This window comes from Hemicordylus capensis, chromosome 4 (assembly GCF_027244095.1).
Source record: "Hemicordylus capensis ecotype Gifberg chromosome 4, rHemCap1.1.pri, whole genome shotgun sequence".
Lineage (NCBI taxonomy): Eukaryota > Metazoa > Chordata > Lepidosauria > Squamata > Cordylidae > Hemicordylus > Hemicordylus capensis.
The window spans coordinates 227,089,584-227,110,990 of record NC_069660.1 but is presented as its reverse complement, the minus strand read 5'-3'; the positions used below and the strand labels follow the sequence as shown (position 1 = coordinate 227,110,990).

Below are 21,407 nucleotides of genomic sequence, written 5' to 3'. Positions count from 1 at the left end.
TTAGAGGTCAGAATCAAAATTCAATCTGGTCTGGATGGGCTCAGATTTTGAGCTCAGCCAAGAAGATGTTCAGTAGGGACAAATGTAAAGTTGTCCATTTGGGCAAGTAAAGTCAAATGCACAAGTTCAGAATGAAGGAAACCTGCCTTGGTTTCAAAAGGAACCTAAGTGGTGTAATGAGCAACAAATTGAATATGAGTTAGCAGTATGATGATGCGACTGCTAAAAAAAGAATGCAACTTTAGCACAAGCATAGTGTTCAGATCACAAGAAGTAATTGCTCCACTCTTTTCTGTGCTGGTCAGACCTCACTTGGAATACTGTGTTCAGTTCTGAACAGATGGTAAGAGCAGTTTGACAATGGAACAGTCTGCCTTGTGCAGTTAGTAGGCTGTCTGCTGGACTTTTCAGCAATTTGCTGAGCAGGGGGTTAGACTATAGGATACTCAAGGTCCATTTTGCCTCTTTATTCTCAGTCTGCCCTTCCACAGAGAAATATAGCGTAGTTCTCCTTTTGGTAGATGTCTCATAAAAACTTTCAGCTGTTTCACCCTGGGCTCTTCTAATGGTGCTTTGCTACACTTAGGGTAGGGGAGAGTTTATAATAGTGAGGGATTTACAGTGACTTCAATACTGGCCACACAGCAAACTTCTTTTTTCATGATGATTCAGGACAATTGGCAGCTACTGCGCAGTATAAGGGTGTTTAAAAATAACACTCTAGGAGAGTGTGGGAAATGGCAGTGCTGGATATTCCAGCATTTTTGCTGTGCCTTGTGTAAGGACTTGCTGGCCCCTCTATAATTTGCTTTCCTCAGTGGGGAAATGAATTGACTAGCAAGCCAGAGGTTGCCAATTCAAATCCCTGCTGGTATGTTTTCCAGACTATGGGAAACACCTATGGGCAGCAGCTGAAAGGCATCCTCTCATACTGCATGGGAGGAGGCAATGGTAAACCTCTCCTGTATTCTACCAAAGACAACCACAGGGCTCTGTAGGCACCAGGAGTCTGCACCTACTTGATGGCACACTTTACCTTCCCTGTCTCTCAGCTACCTGCCTGGGAAGCAGGCACCCAAGCTGGTGAGCTGGGTGGATTGGCTGCTTTTCCTTTCTCGCAGGCAAAGAGAGAAGAAGCAACACTGTCTGCCCTCTGGTTGGGTGGATCGGCTGTATTCTCTTGTGTGTGAGCAAGAGAAGAAGCAACCCCATCTGTCCTCTTTCTGGCTTGCAGGCAAGTCAGTGAGATGGATAGATCAGCTGCTTTCTTGGAGAAGCAACCCCATCCACCTTCTTGCCAGCAAGCCAGGGAGCCAGGTGGATTGTCTGCTTTCTCTCTTGTGTGTGCAAGAGTGAGAGAAGAAGCAAGCCCATCTGCCCTCTTGCTAGAGGGGAAATGGGGTTGCTTCTTTTCTTGCTCACGTGTGGGACAAAGCAGCTGATCCACCCAGCTTTCCAGTGAGCCAGCAGGAGGGCAATGGGTGCCCACCAGGTGGGCAGGCAGCGGAGGCCAGATGTGGAGGAGGAAATGGGTAGGATGGAGAAAGGAAAACACATTAAAAAGGCTAATAAAGTGTTCTACAGTACTCCACAGGTGTCCACCTGTCCAGGAATGCTCCCCCATCCCAAATTCCCAATCTTTCTTCAAAAAAATCATGGGAAAAATTCCTTCTTCTTTTTTTCTTTTTTGGACGAATGAGCCACAAAATGGCTCCTGTTGACAAAATGGCAGCAGGAAATGATCTCCAAGTCATTTTTGGCCATCTAGGAATGATGGATACATGGGTTTAACCCTTTTGTATCTGCGGAAAATGAGGTCACGTGTCAGACGCCTGCGGATCCGCGGAAATGTGGATAGCAGTACCGTGTATAGTGAGGTCCACCTGTTTTAGAAATTTCTTCCTGCAAGAGAGGATCCTGTTCAGTGTTTTGTTTTGGTGCTGGAAGTGTTTGTGAGCAAAGAAGAACCAGATCCTGATGCTCAACAGGAGGGACTCTTATGTAAGAATGGCTGTGTTTTTGGTGTAGTCTTCCTCAACAAAAGGCTGGCTTCTCATGGAGCAGGTTGTGTTTTTCTTTGTCATGCTGAGCTGCTGCTTAGGGGTTAGTATGTGCTTTAGGACTAACCCTTGGTAATGTACCTAATAATAAGATAATTAAATCCTAAACCACTGTTTAAGCTGTATATTGTGTAGATTGCAATATTTCTGCATGATATTTTCCCTTTTTAATTTGGGGTACAATGACTGGTTTGTGGTGGCAATCTTTATTTCTGCCACCACTTCTGTCCTATCTTTTAGGACAATGTCCTCACAAGCCTTTGTTTTTAACCAATTTTAAGAGCATTAGAATATAAAATCTATCATAACAATAACATTACTCTATTAATAAAACCAATACAGCCACCTTAAGTGGTGCAGCGGGGAAATGTTTGCCTAACAAGCAGAAGGTTCCTAGTACGAATCCCCACTGGTACTATGTTGGGCAGCAGCGATATAGGAAGATGCTGAAAGGCATAATCTCATACTGCGTGGGAGATGGCAATGGTAAACCCCTCCTGTATTCTACCAAAGACCACCACAGGACTCTGTGGGTGCCAGAAGTCGAAATTGACTTGATGGCACACTTTACCTTTACTTTAATAAAACCAATAGAAGACTGATGTAAAACATCAATTAAAAGCTTTATGAAACAGTAAAAACTTAGAGCATGTGTGAAAAAATAGGGAGTGTGAGGGCTTGATTGCTCTCCTCTGTGGAGGGCGTTCCAGAGCTGCGGCACCACCACCAAAAAGATCCTGTTGCTGCTACCTGCAAACTTCTCTCTTATTTGCTCCTAAAGTGATTAGAAGTTCAAAATTTAGCACAGGCTAGCAACACTGTGAAATCCAACTTGTGTATGTGTATGTGTATGTGTATGTGTATGTGTATGTGTATGTGTATGTGTATGTGTATGTGTATGTGTATGTGTATGTGTATGTGTATGTGTATGTAAGAGTGAATGCACAGATAATCCCAGTGTTAGGTAGAGTAGACCTTTACAAATGTTCTTTAGATCTAGGAGCCAGCCCTACAAATTAGACAGTGGATACTTGACAAATTACCAGATTTAATGACAGACGTTGTGGAGGGGGAGGGTAAATGGACTTTTCTTCTTTACAAGTAACATACTTAAAACAGAAACAGGCTGCTCTGGGACAGATAAAGATTTTCTTAAATAATTTTGCTTCTGAATATATTAATCTGGGCATCATGGCTCCCGGGGATTTGTCAAGCCCTGAGGTACAAATTCAGTCCATGCCACCAGCCTGTACATAATGAGGGGAGGGGAAAGGCTATGTGTCCAATTATCATCGGGCAGTGTTGTTACCAGGGTGACTCTGTCTGTAATCTACCCATGATATGATTTGCTATCATTGGAAGAATTTGGCTACCCCACTTGAGTGTGCTAGAGGACTGCAGTTTGTCCTTTAACCTTACCTTCATGATGATGAATAAAAGGGCACGTAGTAGCAGTATACAAAATTGACATTTTTTTATTTCTAACTTCACTTGTCGTCTTTCTGGTAATTTGATACGTTTGCACTGCTGTGTTTAATGATCCCTTTCCTGGCTATGATGAATTGAAATAGCTCATACCAAACTGACCTATTATTCTCCATTAGTTCTTCCTTACTGGTGAGTTAGATACACAATGGATTCTCTCATTGGCAATGTAGCTTTCTATATAATGGAGGTGTCTTTAGGGATAGTCTGTATGCATCTGTGACTTAATTTAAAAACTACTGTGCACTAACTCTTGTCCAATAGGCTTCACAGTTAGATGTAGATATATGACCCTCCCTTCATATTTGACAGTGAGATTGTTTAAAGTATATTTGTACTTTACCTTTCACTGTAAGTTGAAGCCGGCCTAGGAAAAATCCCAGTGCATATTTGTTCACATATGCCTGAAAACTGAGTTCTACTACTTAGAGACTGGTGGGCATGGGTGGGTGGGAATTCTGTTCACTTCTGAAGTGGAAAATAATATTCATTGTAACTGGAACTTTTTATGTCCCTGAATAAGATAATATATGTTCCACTATGTATCCAAATCAGAGATTTCTTGTCTTGCACCTTTGATCCTTAAGGCCCAGTTCAGACAGTAATCTAAACTGTGATTTAGATGAGCTTGCGTAAGCCTTGGGCTTGGTTTCTGCTCTCTGTCTCCAGGAGGCAGAGACTGAAACCTTTCACTTTTGCACTAACCTTCATTCCCCATTATGTTCAAACCTGGAACTGTTTGAATATGTTGAAAATATTGCTTCACATTTAGGCTAATTAAAGCAACCAGAATCACCTTGTTAAACAACAGTTCTCCAAGTTCAGACATAATGGGGGAACTGTTATTAGTTCAAAGGTGAAAGTGGAAGGTTCCAGTATTCTTCTCATGCAAGCCCATTATAATGGCAAACCATGGTTTGTTGTTGTGTTTGAAATTGTCAAGCCTTGGCCAAACTCTGTGAGAGACAACAGTGGGAGGGATGCAGGTGGGTGAGGAACAAAGGTCCAGAGGCAGGAAGTATGGATCAAGAACTGGCCAGAATTGGATATTAGATCAGGCCAATGAAAACAGAGGTATAGTTGAGAGCAGGTCAGAGTTCATATACCAGATCAAGCAAATGAAAGCAGAAAGCCAGAGGCATCAGGTGTGGCTGAAGCTGAGCTGATGGGTACTGAGTACACTCAATAGCCCAAGTTGTCCTCTGGTTAACTAGGGAAGAAGTTAGTCCTTGTGGTGAAGGAAGTGTTTGTGAGGGTTCCAGTATAACTGTTTCCTAGAGGAGAAGATTCCCAGAGTTTTAATAGGGTAGAGGAAGAAACTGTAGGTTGGCTAAGTTGGAGAACTATGGGCTGAAAAGTGCATGCAGTGGTCAGGCTCTTCACCCTCCAGTGGTTTGGGTTATTAACATGCCTAAGGAGGTTGTAGCATTGGAGGGCTGGAGCATAAATGGATCATGTGCACTCTGGTCTTCAGCTCTTCTCTGCTTTTGGCTGCTTAGGTATATTCAGAGTCCAAAGTGGTGGAGGAGAGCCAAAATAGCTTGTACACTGTTGTTGTTGTTGTTTTGCATTTATATCCCGCTCTTCCTCCAAGGAGCCCAGAGCGGTGTACTACATACTTAAGTTTCTCCTCACAACAACCTGAGAGAGAAGTGACTGGCCCAGAGTCACCCAGCTAGTATCATGGCTGAATGGGGATTTGAACTCGGGTCTCCCCTGGTCCTAGTCCAGCACTCTAACCACTATACTACACTGGTTCCTGGTTATAGGACTAGCTGGTTATAGGACTAGCTCTTGCACTTTGGGCTTTGAATGCCTCTTGTGCTTTTGAATAACTTTTCACTGCTTGTGGAATCAACCTGGCAGATGAAAAGCAGCCAAGAGCAATCCCTGCACACGATTACTTCAGGGCATCAGGGTTTTGTAGCATGTGCAGAGGAGCAAGTCAGACAGGGCCAGTTACTCTTCCCCTGCTAAATAAAGAGAATCAGCACCTTTTTAACATGGTGATTCTCTTTATTTAGCAGGGGAAGGGTAACTGGTCCTATCCACCCTCAGCACAGTACCTCCAGTGACTGTTGCTGGTGTCTATCATATGTTTCTTTTTAGATTGTGATCCCTTTGGGGATAGGGATCTATCTTATTTATTTGTTATTTCTCTGTGTAAACCACCCTGAGCCGTTCTTGGAAGGGCGGTATAGAAATCGAATTATTATTAATAATAATAGCTCCTCACATGTATGTGTTTGTTTATTTATTTGATTTCTATACCACCCTTCAAAAAATGGCTCACATGTGATTAAAGCAGGGTGGATTTGATTTAAATCAAACTGATTTAAATCACGATTTAAATCACTAGCAGGGTGGATAAAAATTAAAAAAATCTGATTTAAATAAAAAAAATCAGATTTTTTAAATTTAAATCAGATTTTTTGATTTTTATCCACCCTGCTAGTGATTTAAATCGTGATTTAAATCAGTTTGATTTAAATCAGTTTGATTTAAATCAAATCCACCCTGGATTAAAGGACTTGCCAAGATTTCATTTACACTTCCTTGAGAGATGTTGGAGAGGGTGTGGTCTAGCCATGACGCTGACATTATCGCGTATAGGGACTGCTGTGGGCCGCTGTTCATCTGAACCAACCCATTGTTAATCACATAGTCAATGGTAAAGCTACCCAGTAATTTCCAGGAAATAGTCAACTGCTGTGTTTTTCCCCTGCTCTGTGCAGTCCTGGTGTGATAAATAATTGCTCCAATCCTGCCTGATTGCATGTGTGAATTGAACTTCATTGAGCTGCTATGAGGATGGAGCCATGTTATGGAGCCATTATGGGGATGGAGCCATAGCTCATTGGTAGAGCATGCAGTTCAATCCCTGGCATCAACAATAGGGCTGGAAAATACCTCCTGTGTAAAACCTTGTGAGAAGAGTAAGAGGAATTAGCTATATTAAGGATTTGTTTAAATTTAGATTACTGTTAATTATAACAGGACCTACTATCTTATTTAGTTGCCAAAAGCAATTGGCATCAAAGCCAGATTTCAACCTACAGCTGAAGATCAGAGTTCTCAGAGCAGGAGCAGTCTGTGGGATTGCATATTCAGTCCACTTCTGATCCTTGTTGTGTGAATTTTCCCCACCTGAGTTGTTGAGTTGAGTTTAGGACCATATTCAGCTTAAAAAAAAAAAAAAATCTATTTGAAGATCACATGAAATACTGAAGCTGAGGGAGTGGACTAATTTGCACAGGAATGGAGGACAGTGCTTGCAGTCCCATAACTTGAGCACATCCCTAATGTTAAACTTTCATTTCAGTTGTAGGGTACTTAAATATTGCCCTTAGATTACTTGGGCTTCTGTGTATGCTACTGATCTTTTTCTCTGTTGTGAAGCCATAGTCAGATTATATTGTCTGGAAATTGAGAGTATCCTGTGAATGTTCATTATCATCTTAATTGCTTGATTTTAACTGTATGTACGGGCAGCTGTAATATAGGAAGATGCTGAAAGGTATCATCTCATACTGCACAGGAGATGGCAATGGTAAACCCCTCCTACCAAAGACAGCCACCAGGCTCTCTGGTCGCCAGGAGTCAACACCGACTCGATGGCACAACTTTACTTTACCTTTACCCAGAAGCAGGGTGGATTTGATTTAAATCAAACTGATTTAAATCACGATTTAAATCACTAGCAGGGTGGATAAAAATCAATGATTTTTTTTTAAAAAATAAAAAAAATCAGATTTTTTTGATTTAAATTGGATTTTTTAAATTTTTATCCACCCTGCTAGTGATTTAAATCAGTTTGATTTAAATCATATCCACCCTGACCAGAAGTAAGTTTTGAGTGAGTTCAATAAGATTGGCTTTTTATAGTAAGTGTGGTTAGCATTTCAGAGAAAGGTTTTAAGTCTAGCTATCTTTCCTTTCTACTTTTGCCAGTGATTCCTTGTTTCTGTCCTGAAACAAGACTGATACTTTTTTTAAAAAAGTACATTTTAATAGGAAAAGTATACCAATACTTGGTATGGAGTGGAAATTTTTACAGCCGAGTTGTAAATTCCAGAAACAGTGTGGTTTATAATGGGAAGGCTAAAGGGGAGACTGGAGGGAGTGCAGTAATATGTAGGTAACCTTTCCCCCTCTTTTTAGTGAATGGACCGTTTAAACTAAATTAACTAACGGATGTAAATTCTGTTGTTTGAGGCTTTTAATATTTCATGGCTGATTTTATAGATAAAAATTACATTTAACAATAAATATGAGGAAAAATTTATACAGCCTGCTCTGGTTTGATATGGAAGAGCAAAACCCATTTCTCTTCAGCTGTAAAGAAAATCCATTATTATGTCTTCAGTTGTAAGAGATGGCTTCATTGTGATTAGTTACACTGATAATAAAACAACCTTTTAAAAAAAATGGCACAAGGTACATGGGATACCATGTGTCTGCATTTAATGGCATTGAATTTGTGCATTTGCTATAACAGCCCTGCTGGATCAGGACCCAGCCTATGTAGTCCAGGATCCCGCTTCACACATTGAGGGATTGCCCTCTCTCTTGCTGTTGCTGCCCTGCAACTGGTATTTAGAGGCGTCTTGCTCCTGAGGCTAGAGGTGGCCTCTAGCCCTCAGATTAGTAGCTGTTGATAGACCTGTCCTCCATGAATTTCTCTAAACCCCTTTTAAAGCCATCCAGACTGTTGGCTTTTGCCACATCTTGTGGCAGAGGATTGCATAGGTGGATTATGCATTGTGTGAAAAAGTACTTCCTTTTGTTCTAAACTTCTTGGCAATCTGTTTCATGGGATCACACCTTTCCTAGTGTTATACTATTAACTTTCTCTGCACCATGCATTATTTTATAGACCTCTATCATGTTGCCCCTCAGTAGTCTTTTTTTCTAAACTAAAAAGCCGTAGGTGTTGTAGCCTTGCCTTGTAAAGAAGGTGCTCTAGGCCCTTAATAATCTTGGTTGCCCTCTCCTGCACTATTTCAGGTTCTACAATGTTTTTAAGATATGGTGACCAAAACTGTATGCAGTACTCCAGATGTGGCCACACCATCGTTTTGTATACATCGTTTTGTAGTATTGATTGATTAAGTGCTGTCAAGTTGGTGTTGACTCTTAGCGACCACATAGATTCTCTCCAGGATGATCTGTCTTCAACTTGGCCTTTAAGGTCTCTCAGTGGTGCATTCATTGCTGTTGTAATCGAGTCCCTCCACCTGGCTGTTGGTCGTCCTCTTCTTCTCTTTCCTTCAACTTTCCCCAGCATTATAGACTTCTTAAGTGAGCTGGGTCTTCGCATAATGTGTCCAAAGTATGATAGTTGTCATAATATTAGCAGTTTTATATTCAAACCTCTTCCTGATGATCCCTAGCATGGAATTGGCCTTTTTCACAGCTGCTGTACATTGATTCAACACTTCGAGTGAGCTGTCAACCACGACCCCAAGATCCCTTTCCTGGTCAGTCACTGACATCTCAGACCCCATCAGCGTATAGGCATCACTTTACACTTGCTAACATTGAACCACATTTGCCATTTTGTTGCCCACTCCCTCAGTTTGAGATATCCTTTTGGAGCTCCTCGTAATCTTTTTCATGAATCCTTTCTGTATTTCAAGAATCCTTTCCCCCTTCTTTTCCTTTCTTTGAGCCCATTTGAAAGCCTGCAAGTTACTTTAAAAATTGATAACTTTATATTAAGTATTTAAGATTTATATATATGTGTGTGTGTGTGTGTGTGTACACACACACACACACACACACACACACACACACACACACACACACACACACTTCTGAGGGAAGATAATCCTAAGTGGCCCAGGGCTGATATAATACTAACTCCCTGAAGCCATGGTTTACAAATTGGGTGCCAGTCTTGGGACTGCATGCTCTGTCTCCTTCTGTCCAGCATAGATTCCCCTTTTCCCTCCTTGACCTGAACTCAGAAAGAACTGGACATGTTTGGCTACAGCACTGTTTCGGTCTTTCAGTCCTTGGCAGGAGAGTTGTGGGGGAAAGGGAGAGAGACAGATACACAACAACCTTCTATTGGTTTGTTAGGTGTGGAGTGATGTCACAATTCCAACACTTGCATTTGTGGCAAGTGCAAATTTGAGGCCCAATTGCCAAAGCTCTCCCTGGCCTTTAAAAGCTGGGATGTAGCCCAGGAATTGCTCAGACCTCCCACTTGTAGTGCTTACTATAAATTTTCTGTTTTCTGATAAACTTGAGGCAAGATTGGAAGTAGCTGCTTCTGCAAAATTAGGTTGTGAAGACTGGAGTACAAAATCAAGAATGATAAAAACAATGGCCACTTTTGTAGGGAGATAAAATTATTTTAAAGTTATAAAATAAAAATGATTTGAACATGAAAGTCTGTTAGTTAAGTATGTATAACAGATTGTGTTTGACTGTAAATATGGGCTTTATTTCAGACAGCACTGTGGGGGTAAGGAGTTGCATTTATGACAAAACACTTAATAAATTTCTCTTGTTATGAAGAAGCATTTCAGTTTTAGAATTCTTTGTGTAAAGTGGCCACCAGGTGTCATCAGAATGCTTTTCTTATACTGACTTTCTCTTATTTTTGTGTGGTTTTCTTTTTTAAATTCAAACTTTTACAGCTGCATTGCTAGTAAACCTAATGTGAAATACTATTATTCATGGTGGTATCATGGCTTTGAACTTCCACTAAAATTACTGAAAAGATGATGTTTTAATAGCCTACTACCATAGGTGCCTCTGTACTGAAGCAACAATTCATAGGATAGGAGTGCTTGTGTGAAAAAAAGGGGGGGGGGCGCAACTTGTTGACCTTCAGCCTTACCTCTACTTAATCTTAAGTTTTAGTGCTGGAACAGTCACCTGCCCTTGTCATGGTGTAGCTGTGCCGTGTAAAGTGAGTGAAGTTGATCTGTGGTGTGTGGGAGGCAGGAAAGAGAAAGGAATGTATTAGCATCTTTGTGGTGTTGGCTCCACAAATGCTACTGTGCTACTACAGCTAACAGAAAATGAAGGGGTTAAACAGCACAGACAGAGCAGAGAGATGCCTCAGGGACCAAGGTTCCAAATTGGCTTTCAGAAGGTCCCTTGGTTCAAGGATCTCCAAAGCTTATGGTTCTAATCAAGAGGCACCTTTTTAAAGTGATGATGCTTTTATATTTATCAGGAGAGAGCAATTGTGCATCTTTACTTCCAGCAGAGACCTTCCAGTGGCTGCTGGTGGTGTCGTGTGTGTGTTTCAGATTGTGATCTCTTTTAGGGGCAGGAATAACTTTCCTTTGCAAACTGCTTTGAGAACTTTTTTGTTTAAAAGCATTATATAAATCTTAACAGGTAAAGGATATTTGGTTAGTAAGCTGAAGTCAGGACTTTAAAAATACACCAATATTAAAGGTAGAGTGTGCTGTTGATTCAGTGTCGACTCCTGGCAATCAGAGAGCCCTGTAATTGTCTTTGGTAGAATACAGGAGGGGTCTACCATTGCCTCCTCCTGTGCAGTGTGAGATGATGCCTTTCAGCATCTTCCTATATCACTGCTGCCCAATATAGGTGTTTCCAATAGTCTGTGAAACATACCAGCGGGGATTCGAACCGGCAACTTCTGACTTGCTAGTCAAGTCATTTCCCTGCTATGCCATTAGGAGATGTAATTAAAAACAGTCCAAGACCAGAAAAACATGAAGTCTATCTGATAATATACAAAATACGCAGGCAGTTATGTTGGCCTGTTGGTATGGGGAGAGGGGGAAAGCAAGCAAAGGAACATAATGCCTTTATTAGGAGCATCTTTAAAAGAAAAAAAAGCGTGAGCAAGGTTTTATATTCACCAGAACTCTTTCTGGTTGATCACTCCTTGCTTGCTGTTTTTGTAACTTTTTTGTCTTAATAATTTTTCTATTTCTGTTTTTTGGAGGACCAACACTTCCAAAGCAGATGAAGTATGTTGCCTGCTTATGGAGAAAACAGAATTTTGTCATCCCATTGCAGGGAGGGGGAATCCTAAAAATGGAAGATAACTTTCTGCCACCTAATGATACACTGATGAGCCCTGACCACAATTTAAGACCCCTGCATCAGGGCTGGCTAGGAGCACTTGTATAAGGGTCTAGGCACATGTTGCAGTTTTGTTGTTTCTATTTGTCCTTTATACTTGATGTTGCTTTTGAGACCGCATAGATGTTTTCTTCTGGGGGAAAGTGTCTAGCTACTTTTGTGTAAGATCTGGCAAAATGTTGACCATTTTAACTGAATCATAGATTTGTCAATAGTTTCATCATTTTGAGCTACTCGTATCTTCCTTTTAACGTATTTCAGTTTGAGGATGCTTAGTAACTTAATTGTGAAATTTCTAATTCAGGAAAGGGTAACTTTCTCCTGTCTTTCCCAGTTGCCCTTTTAACTGAACACTGTGCTGTCTTAGATTACTGTGTCAATGCTGTCAAAAACAAAGGTCAAACTTTTTAGACTTGAATTCCAAGAATGGGCACATTATTTACGCCACAACTGTGAAACTAGTTCTGTTGGATTAGTTCCATTTAACATCTACAGTTGTATTGAAATCAACAAGCCCTGGAACCAAGCAACAGCTACATGTTTGAGACTAATGGCTCTCAAGATTTCAATCTCTCTCCCCCCACCCACCAAGTCTCTTGTTCAGAGAGACTGAAACGTCAGTTGCCTCACTGAGGAGATCCTTTGCTAATGTGAGAGACCTCTTGTACATGCTGATAGGTTTTATTCTCCAAATTCTAAAAATGTCCCCCAAAGAACCAGATGCTGCTTATTTAGATGTCCAGACATAATCTTCATTTAGATATTATTACTGTGAGCACACAGTAATTTGGAATCATAGCTTTTTTTTGCATTATGTTTTTTTCAGAAAGTTATGAGGCGTTAGAATATAGATGAGGCTAATAACCTCCTCTTCTCTTCTCTTTTTAGGTAGCCCTAGAGCTGGTGAGCTGAATTGTTTAATTGGAACTGTCCTCTATATACTGTCTTCATTGAAGATGGATGTTGAAAAAAATCAGAAGAATGATGAAGGTGATAAGAATGTACAAAGTGAATCAGTACAAGAAGCTGCTAAAAATGTTTTAACTGCAGATACTTGCAGTGAGCCTTTTTCCAATTGGAAAACAAACACATTTTCAAATGAAGGACAAACCCACCCTCAGAAAAAGTCCAAAGAGAATGGTACAGCCAAATGGCCATTATCTGAATCAGCAGAACAAGTAGTTATTGAAACAAATATACTTGAAAATGAGCCTGTCTCAAAAAGATTAAAACTGACTATTGTAAAACACACAGAAGCAAATGAAGGCAGCCAATCTAATGCCACAATAGGTGAAGATTCTTTTGATGAGATGAGCAATACAGTAGAAGGGGTAGCAGCGAATACCTTTTCCATTAGTGATTCATTTTCCATTAGCAATTCGAAATCTTTGTGTATACATCATAATTTCAAGCCTGAAAGTGATGGTGCTGGGGAAATACACATGCAAAATGAAAATTCTCGAGAGGCTCCAGCAGTCCTTGAGTGTACATCTTCTTTTCAAGATAATGAAACAAGTGTTAGCTGTACAACCAGTACTGTTGAAAAGGTTTCTAAGTGTTCAACCTGTGATGAGGTTCCCCCCACTTACCTTGATTTAGAAAAGCATATTCAAGAAAGTCACCTGAAGCAACCTAAAGAGTCTGTGAACCCACATTATACTTATGATTCAGAATATACTCCATCTTTACAAATGCGTATCAAACAGGCTCGTGGACAGTTGAGATTATATTTTTGTGATCTCTGTGGTTTTCAGTCTTTTAAGGAAAATCTCCTGCGGGCTCACTTTCTAGGCAAGACACACCTGCGACGCCAAGATCTTGCTGCCCAGGGAAGATTTGTAAATATATTAACAAAAAAACCCTTTCATAAAAAACGGCAGTACCTTGTCAAAGAAAAGAAAATGAGAGCAAAAGTCGCCTTTAATAAACCTAAAGTAAGGAATACAGAATCAAATCAGTTAAAATCAAGCAATAAAATGAATGTGAAAACAAGCAGCCAACTTTTTGTTGAAATGGTATCCTCCAAACATATTTCCATAGAAACAGAAAATATTACTAATGAAGAAGTGTTTTTCTGTAATGTGGATGGGAATCATGATGTCCAGGCTGAAAAACTAGACATTTCAGGGCCCTCTGAATACAGTCCATGTGTATTGCAACCTACTAAAAGTAACTCAGAGATAACTGGCAATTTAAACACCACAGAAATTGATAGTCTCCAACTAAAAATGGCAAAATTGCGAAGAGCAGCTTTCAGAGTAAGCCGAAAGATTAAAAGACGATATTGTCTGTTAGGAGTAAGTAAAAGAAGCAAGCGTGACTCTGGAATGAAGCACAATATTAGGGCTGAGTTCCATCAGGGTGACGTATCCCAGCCCCCCGTCAGAGCTCTACAAATGGAAGGTGATGTTGACCATTTGTGTAAAGCTGCCTCAGAAATTCAAGAGCTTAATCCCGATGTGCCAGATGCATGCTCTTCTGTCACCATGGAACTGGAGAGTTCTCCAAAGAAAATAGTTGGTGTCCAGAAACCTCTGCATCCTTGTTCTCATTGTGGATGTGATTTGCAGAACACAAAAGAGTTGGAATTGGTTGTTGACAGAGATCATACTGAAGAATTAAAATTCCATTGTCAAGCATGTGGCTATTCTTGTGCAACCAGGGAGGACTTTGAACAGCATTGTCAAAAGAGTAGCCATCCTGTGGATGGTTGCAGGATTAATTGCCATCACTGTTCACTTCTTGCACCAAACGACACAGGCCTTAGTGGGAACAAGCATGAGGTTGATACCATATCCCATTATTGTGTTACCTGCCATCTGTATTTTCTAACAGAAGAAGAAATGGCAGCACATAAGACAACTGAACAACACATTGGTTTATTATCTCAAGAAAATACTTTTCAGCCTTTTAACAGTGAAGTAACTATGCAAACAGCTTCTTGTGCTACAGTGGAATCAAATATTCTTCCAAAAGTTGTCTGTGATGTAGAAGTTAAAATTCAGCAAGAAATCCCAAAGCCCTGTGTGGTACATCCTGGTAATGATTTCAAGGAGTCTGTTTTGAGCAGAACCCAGTTTCAGTGCAAGAAATGTTTTTATAAAACAAGATCTTCCTCTGTTCTCACAAGACACATAAAACTTCGACATGCTCAGGAGTATCATTTTCTTTGTAAAGCATGCAACCTCTATTCATTAAGCAAAGAAGGGATGGAAAAACACATCAAGAGAAGTAAGCATCTAGAAAATGCCAGAAAAAACAATATTGGTTTACTCTTTGAAGAATGTATTGAAAGGGTATGTGTAGGTGTAAGTGATGGTAAAAAAGTAACAGAGCCTTCTGTTTATGGGAACTCAAAGACTGTATCAGAAAATGAAAGCATACAGGTGCCATTGTGTACTCTGGAGAATGTATCAATAAATAAAGAGTTCCCTTCAGGTGAAACTATTAAAGGCACTGACTTGGTTCGGGGTAGTGCACCCAAAAGAGGGAGGCCTAAAGGCACCATTTCTCGGACATGTCCTCATTGTGGTTTATTAGCTTCCAGTGTTACAAACTTGACAGTTCACATTCGTCGAAAGCATAGCCACCAGTACAGCTATTTGTGTAAAGTGTGTAATTATTATACTGTAACAAAAGGTGACATGGAACGACATTGCGCTACTAAAAAGCATAAAGGCCGTTTGGAAGCCAATGGAAAACAAAATCTAGAGATAATTGTGTGTCCAGAAGGAAATAATGTTGAAGCCAGTAGTAAGAAGATTAATAATTCAGTAAGTATTTTGAATGAAGCTGTTGACCATGGCAGTCAGTCTTTACATTTGGACACTGCTGTTTTGGAAAAGCAGGGAGATGATCTAGGCAATACCAACGAAATGCAAGTTGACAATGTGCTTCAGCTTCCTGAACTAGGTAGAAACGGGAACTCTGCAGAAATAAAAGATCCTATAATTGCAGAGCTAGTTAATATTAGTGCAGATAGAGACTCATTGGGTCAGGCAAGACCTGCAAGTGTAAATGATCATAAGTGTGCTCATTGTAGCTTTGTTGCACATTCTTTTTCTTCTCTGGAAATGCATGTAAAACGCAAGCACACTAAAGAATTTGAATATTATTGCATGGCTTGTGACTACTATGCAGTTACTCGCCGAGAAATGATTAGGCATGCAGCAACTGAGAAGCATAAAATTAAAAGACAATCTTATATATGTGCTGGAGAGGAGATGGATGCAACTGATATTACCAAAGAATCTGCTGTTGTGTCTCAAGAAGAGTGTCAACCTACAGAACAATTTCATATTCTATTGGATGGATCAAAATACAAAGAAAACACTGAAGAGCAAAGTATTGATGAGCAGGTTAGTGAGAAAGGGAAACAGTCACTTAATTGTTCTGCTTCAGAAGATGATGTTCCTTCAGAGTTCTCTAAAGAAGGTTATGGTGGTGCCAGTACAGAGGATGAGATGGAAGAAGGAACTGACCAAGGCAGAGAAAATGTGGCTGGCCAAGAAATTGTACAAAAAGATGTAGTGGTTAAACTTGGTGAGATAATTTCTTTTAAAGAAACAGTTGATTGTGTTCTGCAGGAAAGTATGGATGGCCAAGAAATAATCAGGTCAGATTTTCATTTTACAACAAAAACGGGAAATAAAACTTTAGCTTTTTGCAAAGATTCTCCAAACTTGAATTTTATGAAAAACCACAAGCTGGAAAAAGACATTGAGCAAGAATATGGAAGTACTGAGGTATCTGCTCAGGAAGTGAAGCCAGAAGAAACACATTTGCCCATGCCTCCAGAACGTTGTAGCACAGTGGAGCAAGAAAATATTGATGCAAATCCTGAAAGAGAAATTCAAAATATGCATAGCTTACCACGAAAGAGAAGCATCCAGGAGGGTTCTGGAACAGAGGAAGAGGATGCTCTTATAGATGCTCAACATGAAGCAGAAGCATCTTTAAATAATCTTTGGGGTTCAGATGGCTCAATAGTTGAAGGTATGCAAGAATGCAGTAATGAGGTTTTGGACTCTTACACCAGTGCTGATGCCAGAGTGAAGGAAGGGATGGTAGTGCAACATTGTGGCCAGTTTGATTCCTCTATAGTAAAATTAAAAAGCCATGAGGATGGTTGTGAGCCAATCGATCATTTTGCTGAAGGACAGCCTCTGAGTGGACTAAAGGTTTGTGAGACAGCCATAAAAGCAGATGTTCCACAAGGTGGTGGAAAGAAAAAGAAGGCTGAAGGAAATTCACTTGGGGAAACTAAACGTATTCGCTGTGATGATTGTGGCTTTTTAGCAGATGGTTTGAGTGGACTAAATGTTCACATAGCTATGAAGCACCCTTCAAAAGAGAAACACTTCCACTGTCTACTCTGTGGAAAATCATTCTACACTGAAAGCAATCTTCACCAGCACCTGGCTAGTGCCGGCCACATGAGGAATGAACAAGCTAGTGTTGAAGAACTTCCAGAAGGGGGCGCTACTTTTAAATGTGTGAAGTGCACAGAGCCTTTTGATTCTGAACAATATTTATTTCTTCATATTAAAGAACAACACGAAGAACTGCTCCGGGAGGTCAATAAGTACATTGTTGAAGATACTGAGCAAATCAACCGAGAGAGAGAAGAAAATAAAGGCAATATTTGCAAATATTGTGGGAAGATGTGCGGAAGTAGTAATTCCATGGCCTTCCTAGCTCATATTCGCACACATACAGGTATGTATTAATAAATGGTGCAGTCAGTATTTTGTAAATGGAAGTTGTATTAAGGCACTGCTACTCCTCCCTCTTAAAATGAATAATAGTGATTTAAAATCACTCTGAATATATTAATTTTGCATTTGCTGTCTGATTATCCACAGCTGAATTTCAAAAGTACCCTTTAGAAGTCAAAGAGCTGGGAAACGAAGGGTGTTTTTAGAAATGTTCTTAAAAGTACTTGTATGATTTCCTTCTCTTTGTCAATGTACCTTTTACAGATTATATTCCCCAAGCCCACTTAAATTTATTATTGGATTGCAGTTCATGATGTGGATTATGCTTTGGCAGCACTTGTTTTGCAAATATCTCTTTGTTCTGTTTGCCTCGAGTGAACTGCATGCTCATTCTGTGTTGTAGGGCCCAACAATAGGCCCAACAATAGAAGGGACAAAAAGCCAGGCATTTGCCACAGACTCTGCAGTGGCAGGAGCTTGCCACCAATTGCATCTTCCAGAAATACCTCCTTAACTTTTTTGATACATTGTGTGTACATGAATGCAAGCACGTGGGAATGCACACCTGCAGCTATATTGTAAAGGCCAGGTTTTATTGTGGGCCAGCTGCTGTGCAGGTTTAGGCCTCTTCAGTTTGAGCAGCTGGCATCCAGACTGTTCTTGGGCTGGCTTGTTCCCTTGCTGTGGTGCTTGCACAGCCCAGTGAGTCACAGTCTGGACTCTAGATAGAAGAGGATGCAATTGCCATAACAGAAGAGAGTAAATGGAAGAGGCAGTGAGTCACCTCTTGGATAGAGATATGGCGAAAAGGAAACATGCCAAACTGTGTGCGTGCGTGCGTGCGTGCGTGCGTGCGTGCATGCACGCACCCCCCCTCTCAGACACACACACACACACACACACACACACACACACACACACACACACACACACAGGCTGCCTTTTCTCTACTTGTCTTGTTTTTGCCTTCAGTTAATATACTCCTTCCTAAAGAATGACTTTTATTCTTCTCCTGTCTCATAACGATTGTTGCATATAGGCCAGCTTGTACTTGAATGCCACTTGAGTGTTGTTGTTTGGAACATGAAAGTGCTTGTTTCCACCCACAGCCCTCATCAGTTGCGACACATCTCAACTTCAGGGCTTCCAAAAAGTGGACTCAGGAGTATTCCCCTGGTCAAGGAGTGAGCCCTGTCTCTTCCCTTGAGTGGCTGTGTCACATGCATAGGGAAGTGGGCACTGCAGGGCCATTTGCTTGGGGCCCAGAAAAACTTGGACTGAACCCTGTGAAAGTAGCCCAGCTGTCAATCCAGGCATTATCTAATTCTTGTGAACAGATCATTGGCAGCATTACCCTAGAAGCAGAGGGAAAGATGTGTTTGGGGACCAGTGTTCCCTCTAAGGTGTGCACATGTGTTTGTGCTCACAAGTTTTTAGCCTACTTTCCAGCAGGCTTATGAGATCACTCGGCATTCTGTGTGTGTGTGTCCATGTGTCCGTCCATGAGTCCATCTGTGTGTCCTCCCCCATCAACTTCACAATGCCTGGACCAATATGAACCAAATCAGGTAGAGTTGTAGGGACCCATAGGGACACCTCAACAACATAGTTTGTGATGATGCCATCTACCCTGATCCAAGATGGTGGACGTGTAAACTTTTGAGGCACAAGCGGGCTAATCTGTGGACTGCCTTACCTATTTGATCCAAATTGGGTACATTTTCAGTGAGTAACACAAACACACAGACACCTCAGTGGCATAGCTTGTGATGATGTTATCCACGCTGATTCAAGCTGGTGGATGTTTGAGGCGCAAGTGGGATAACTTGTGTACTGTCTGATTTGAACCAAATTACGTACAGTTGTAGTGAGTGACACACAGGGACACCTGTGTGAGTGAGTGACACCAAACTTGTAGTGAGTGACACGCAGGAACATCCACCCTGACTCAAGATGGCAGAAGCATAAACCTTTGAGGTGCAAGTGAGCTAACTTGTGAACTGCTTAACTGATTTGAACCAAATTTGCTACAGCTGTAGAGACACACAGGGATGCCCAAATGGTGTGGTGTGTGATGTCATCCTCTCCAATTCAAGATGGTGGCCGTGTAAACTTCTGAGTCGTAAGCGGGCTAATTTGTAGACTGTCAAACCAATTTAAACCAAATTAGGTACAGTTGCAGTGAGTGACCACACAGGGACACCTCAACGGCGGAGTTTGTCATGAAGTGACCCACCCCAATCCAAGATGGCGGATGCATAAACCTTTGAGGCGCAAGTGCACTAACGTGAGGACTGTCTAACTGATTTGTACCAAATTAACAGCTGTAGTGAGTGACACACAGGGAGACCTCAATGGTGCAATTTGTAATGATGACATCCACCCCAATCAAAGATGGTGGACACATGAACACTTGAGGCACAAGAGATCTAACTTGTGGACCTCGATTTGCACCAAATTTAGTCTAGATGAAGAGCCAGTGGATGGAAACTAGGCTGATTAGTTCTTACTAGAATAATTTGTTTAAATCTCTGATCAGTTAGATCCCGCTCAGGATGAATCAGGAAGGCTCTTCTTGTTTGCATATATACACACACGCTACCTTGATACTACCACCCAGAACAAAACTCATTTTGCACACAGACGAAAAGAGTTGGAGGGAACACTGTTGGGGACCAGGCAGAAATTCTCACAGTATTGTGAGAATTCAGTTGGGTTGGCCCTGGAGTTCATGGGGAGTTCAACCTGGCACATTTGTGTTTAATATGATTTTTTTTTTAAATGTGCAGAGCCCATGGAATCTCAGGTTGTGGTGTGGTGGGAACGTGGGGTCTGAGTGCAGATGTTGAAGCAGGCCTAGAAAATACTGTTGGCAGCCCTTGAATTGGCCACTCTTCCTCTCTATGATCTTCAGTGTTGTTTTAACTGCTAGTGCTTCCAATTCCATATTAGCCTTACAATGAAAATGTGGGACTAAGGAGACATTTGGAGAAGAGGATTCAGTGATTGGAATTCTTACCTTCCAATTCACCTCTGCAAATGACCAGATACTCTGTTTTCACCTATCATTCCCCCACTGCCATCCATGCTCTGGGGAGAAAAGCCCAACAAAGGGAATAACTGTGGGTGTCTTCAGGGAAAACTGGATGTTACAAGGAATGTGTAGTTCCACCCTGTAGCATGGGAGGTGATGGCTTTCTGTGGGACTGTGGTTGCTTCCACTAGCAACTAGGGATGTGCAAACAGGTTTGACGCTGAACGTGTTCAACATCAGACATGTTCGTTTTGACTGTTTGGGGTCGAACCGAACCATCCTGTTGGACCCTGGACCAAATACCCCCCCGACTGTTCGGGGGGCTTATGGACTTTAATTTTTTTTTTAAAAAAACTTATCTTTGGGGGAGTTGTTGGAGGCGGCGGGTGTGTGTGTGTCTGTGGAGGTTCCCCCTCCCCCCTTCTGGCCTCCTTTATTGCCATCACCGGCCATTCAGCCTGCACTTTGGCCCGTTCAGGCCTTCCCCTCTAGTGCAGCGGCCATTTTGGAGGTCGCCGCGCCGTCTGGTTCAGGTCCAGTCTGGACTCAAACCGAACTGGACCAGCCAGTTCTGTGCACACCCCTGCTAGCAACCTGCCTATATGCTGAACATAATATCTACCTGGTGGCGATCTAGTATCTATTTTTGAACAGCTGGAAATGTTATTGTCCTTTTGGTTCAGAACCAGTACACCTGCAGGCAAGAGAGAGGTATTGGCAGTTTCAGGGTAACCTACAGACACGTCCATTTCACAAAAATCGGAAGGGGGAAAAATCTAAGGGAGCCAAAACTCTCCACCCGCCACCAGACTGCCCTAGTGTAACTCAGTGGAGTGGAATGTTCACAGACTTAAAGGGCAGTTAACAGACAACCAGATGAGTGGCACCAATGGAAGTCAGGAGATGGAGGAAGGAGGGAAAATAAAGAGCAACCCCCTCCCCCCCCAGCTTTAAGGTTGCTTCCTTAAGACAATTGCAACCCCATCCGTTTCTGAGCAGAAAACTTCCACCATATTGAAACACAGGCTCAGG

At 41.4% G+C, this 21,407-nt stretch overlaps 1 protein-coding gene across 3 annotated transcripts in view; it reads left to right on the top strand.

Annotated features, from left to right (window-relative positions):
• ZNF407 (zinc finger protein 407) overlaps positions 1 to 21,407 on the top strand; it is a 684,045-nt gene that overhangs the window by 27,170 nt on the left and 635,468 nt on the right. For all 3 annotated transcript variants that reach the window (XM_053244892.1, XM_053244891.1, XM_053244890.1), the window contains exon 2: positions 12,513 to 17,342. In XM_053244892.1, coding sequence (XP_053100867.1) covers positions 12,513 to 17,342 — 4,830 coding nt within the window. The remainder of the gene's footprint in view (positions 1 to 12,512; positions 17,343 to 21,407) is intronic.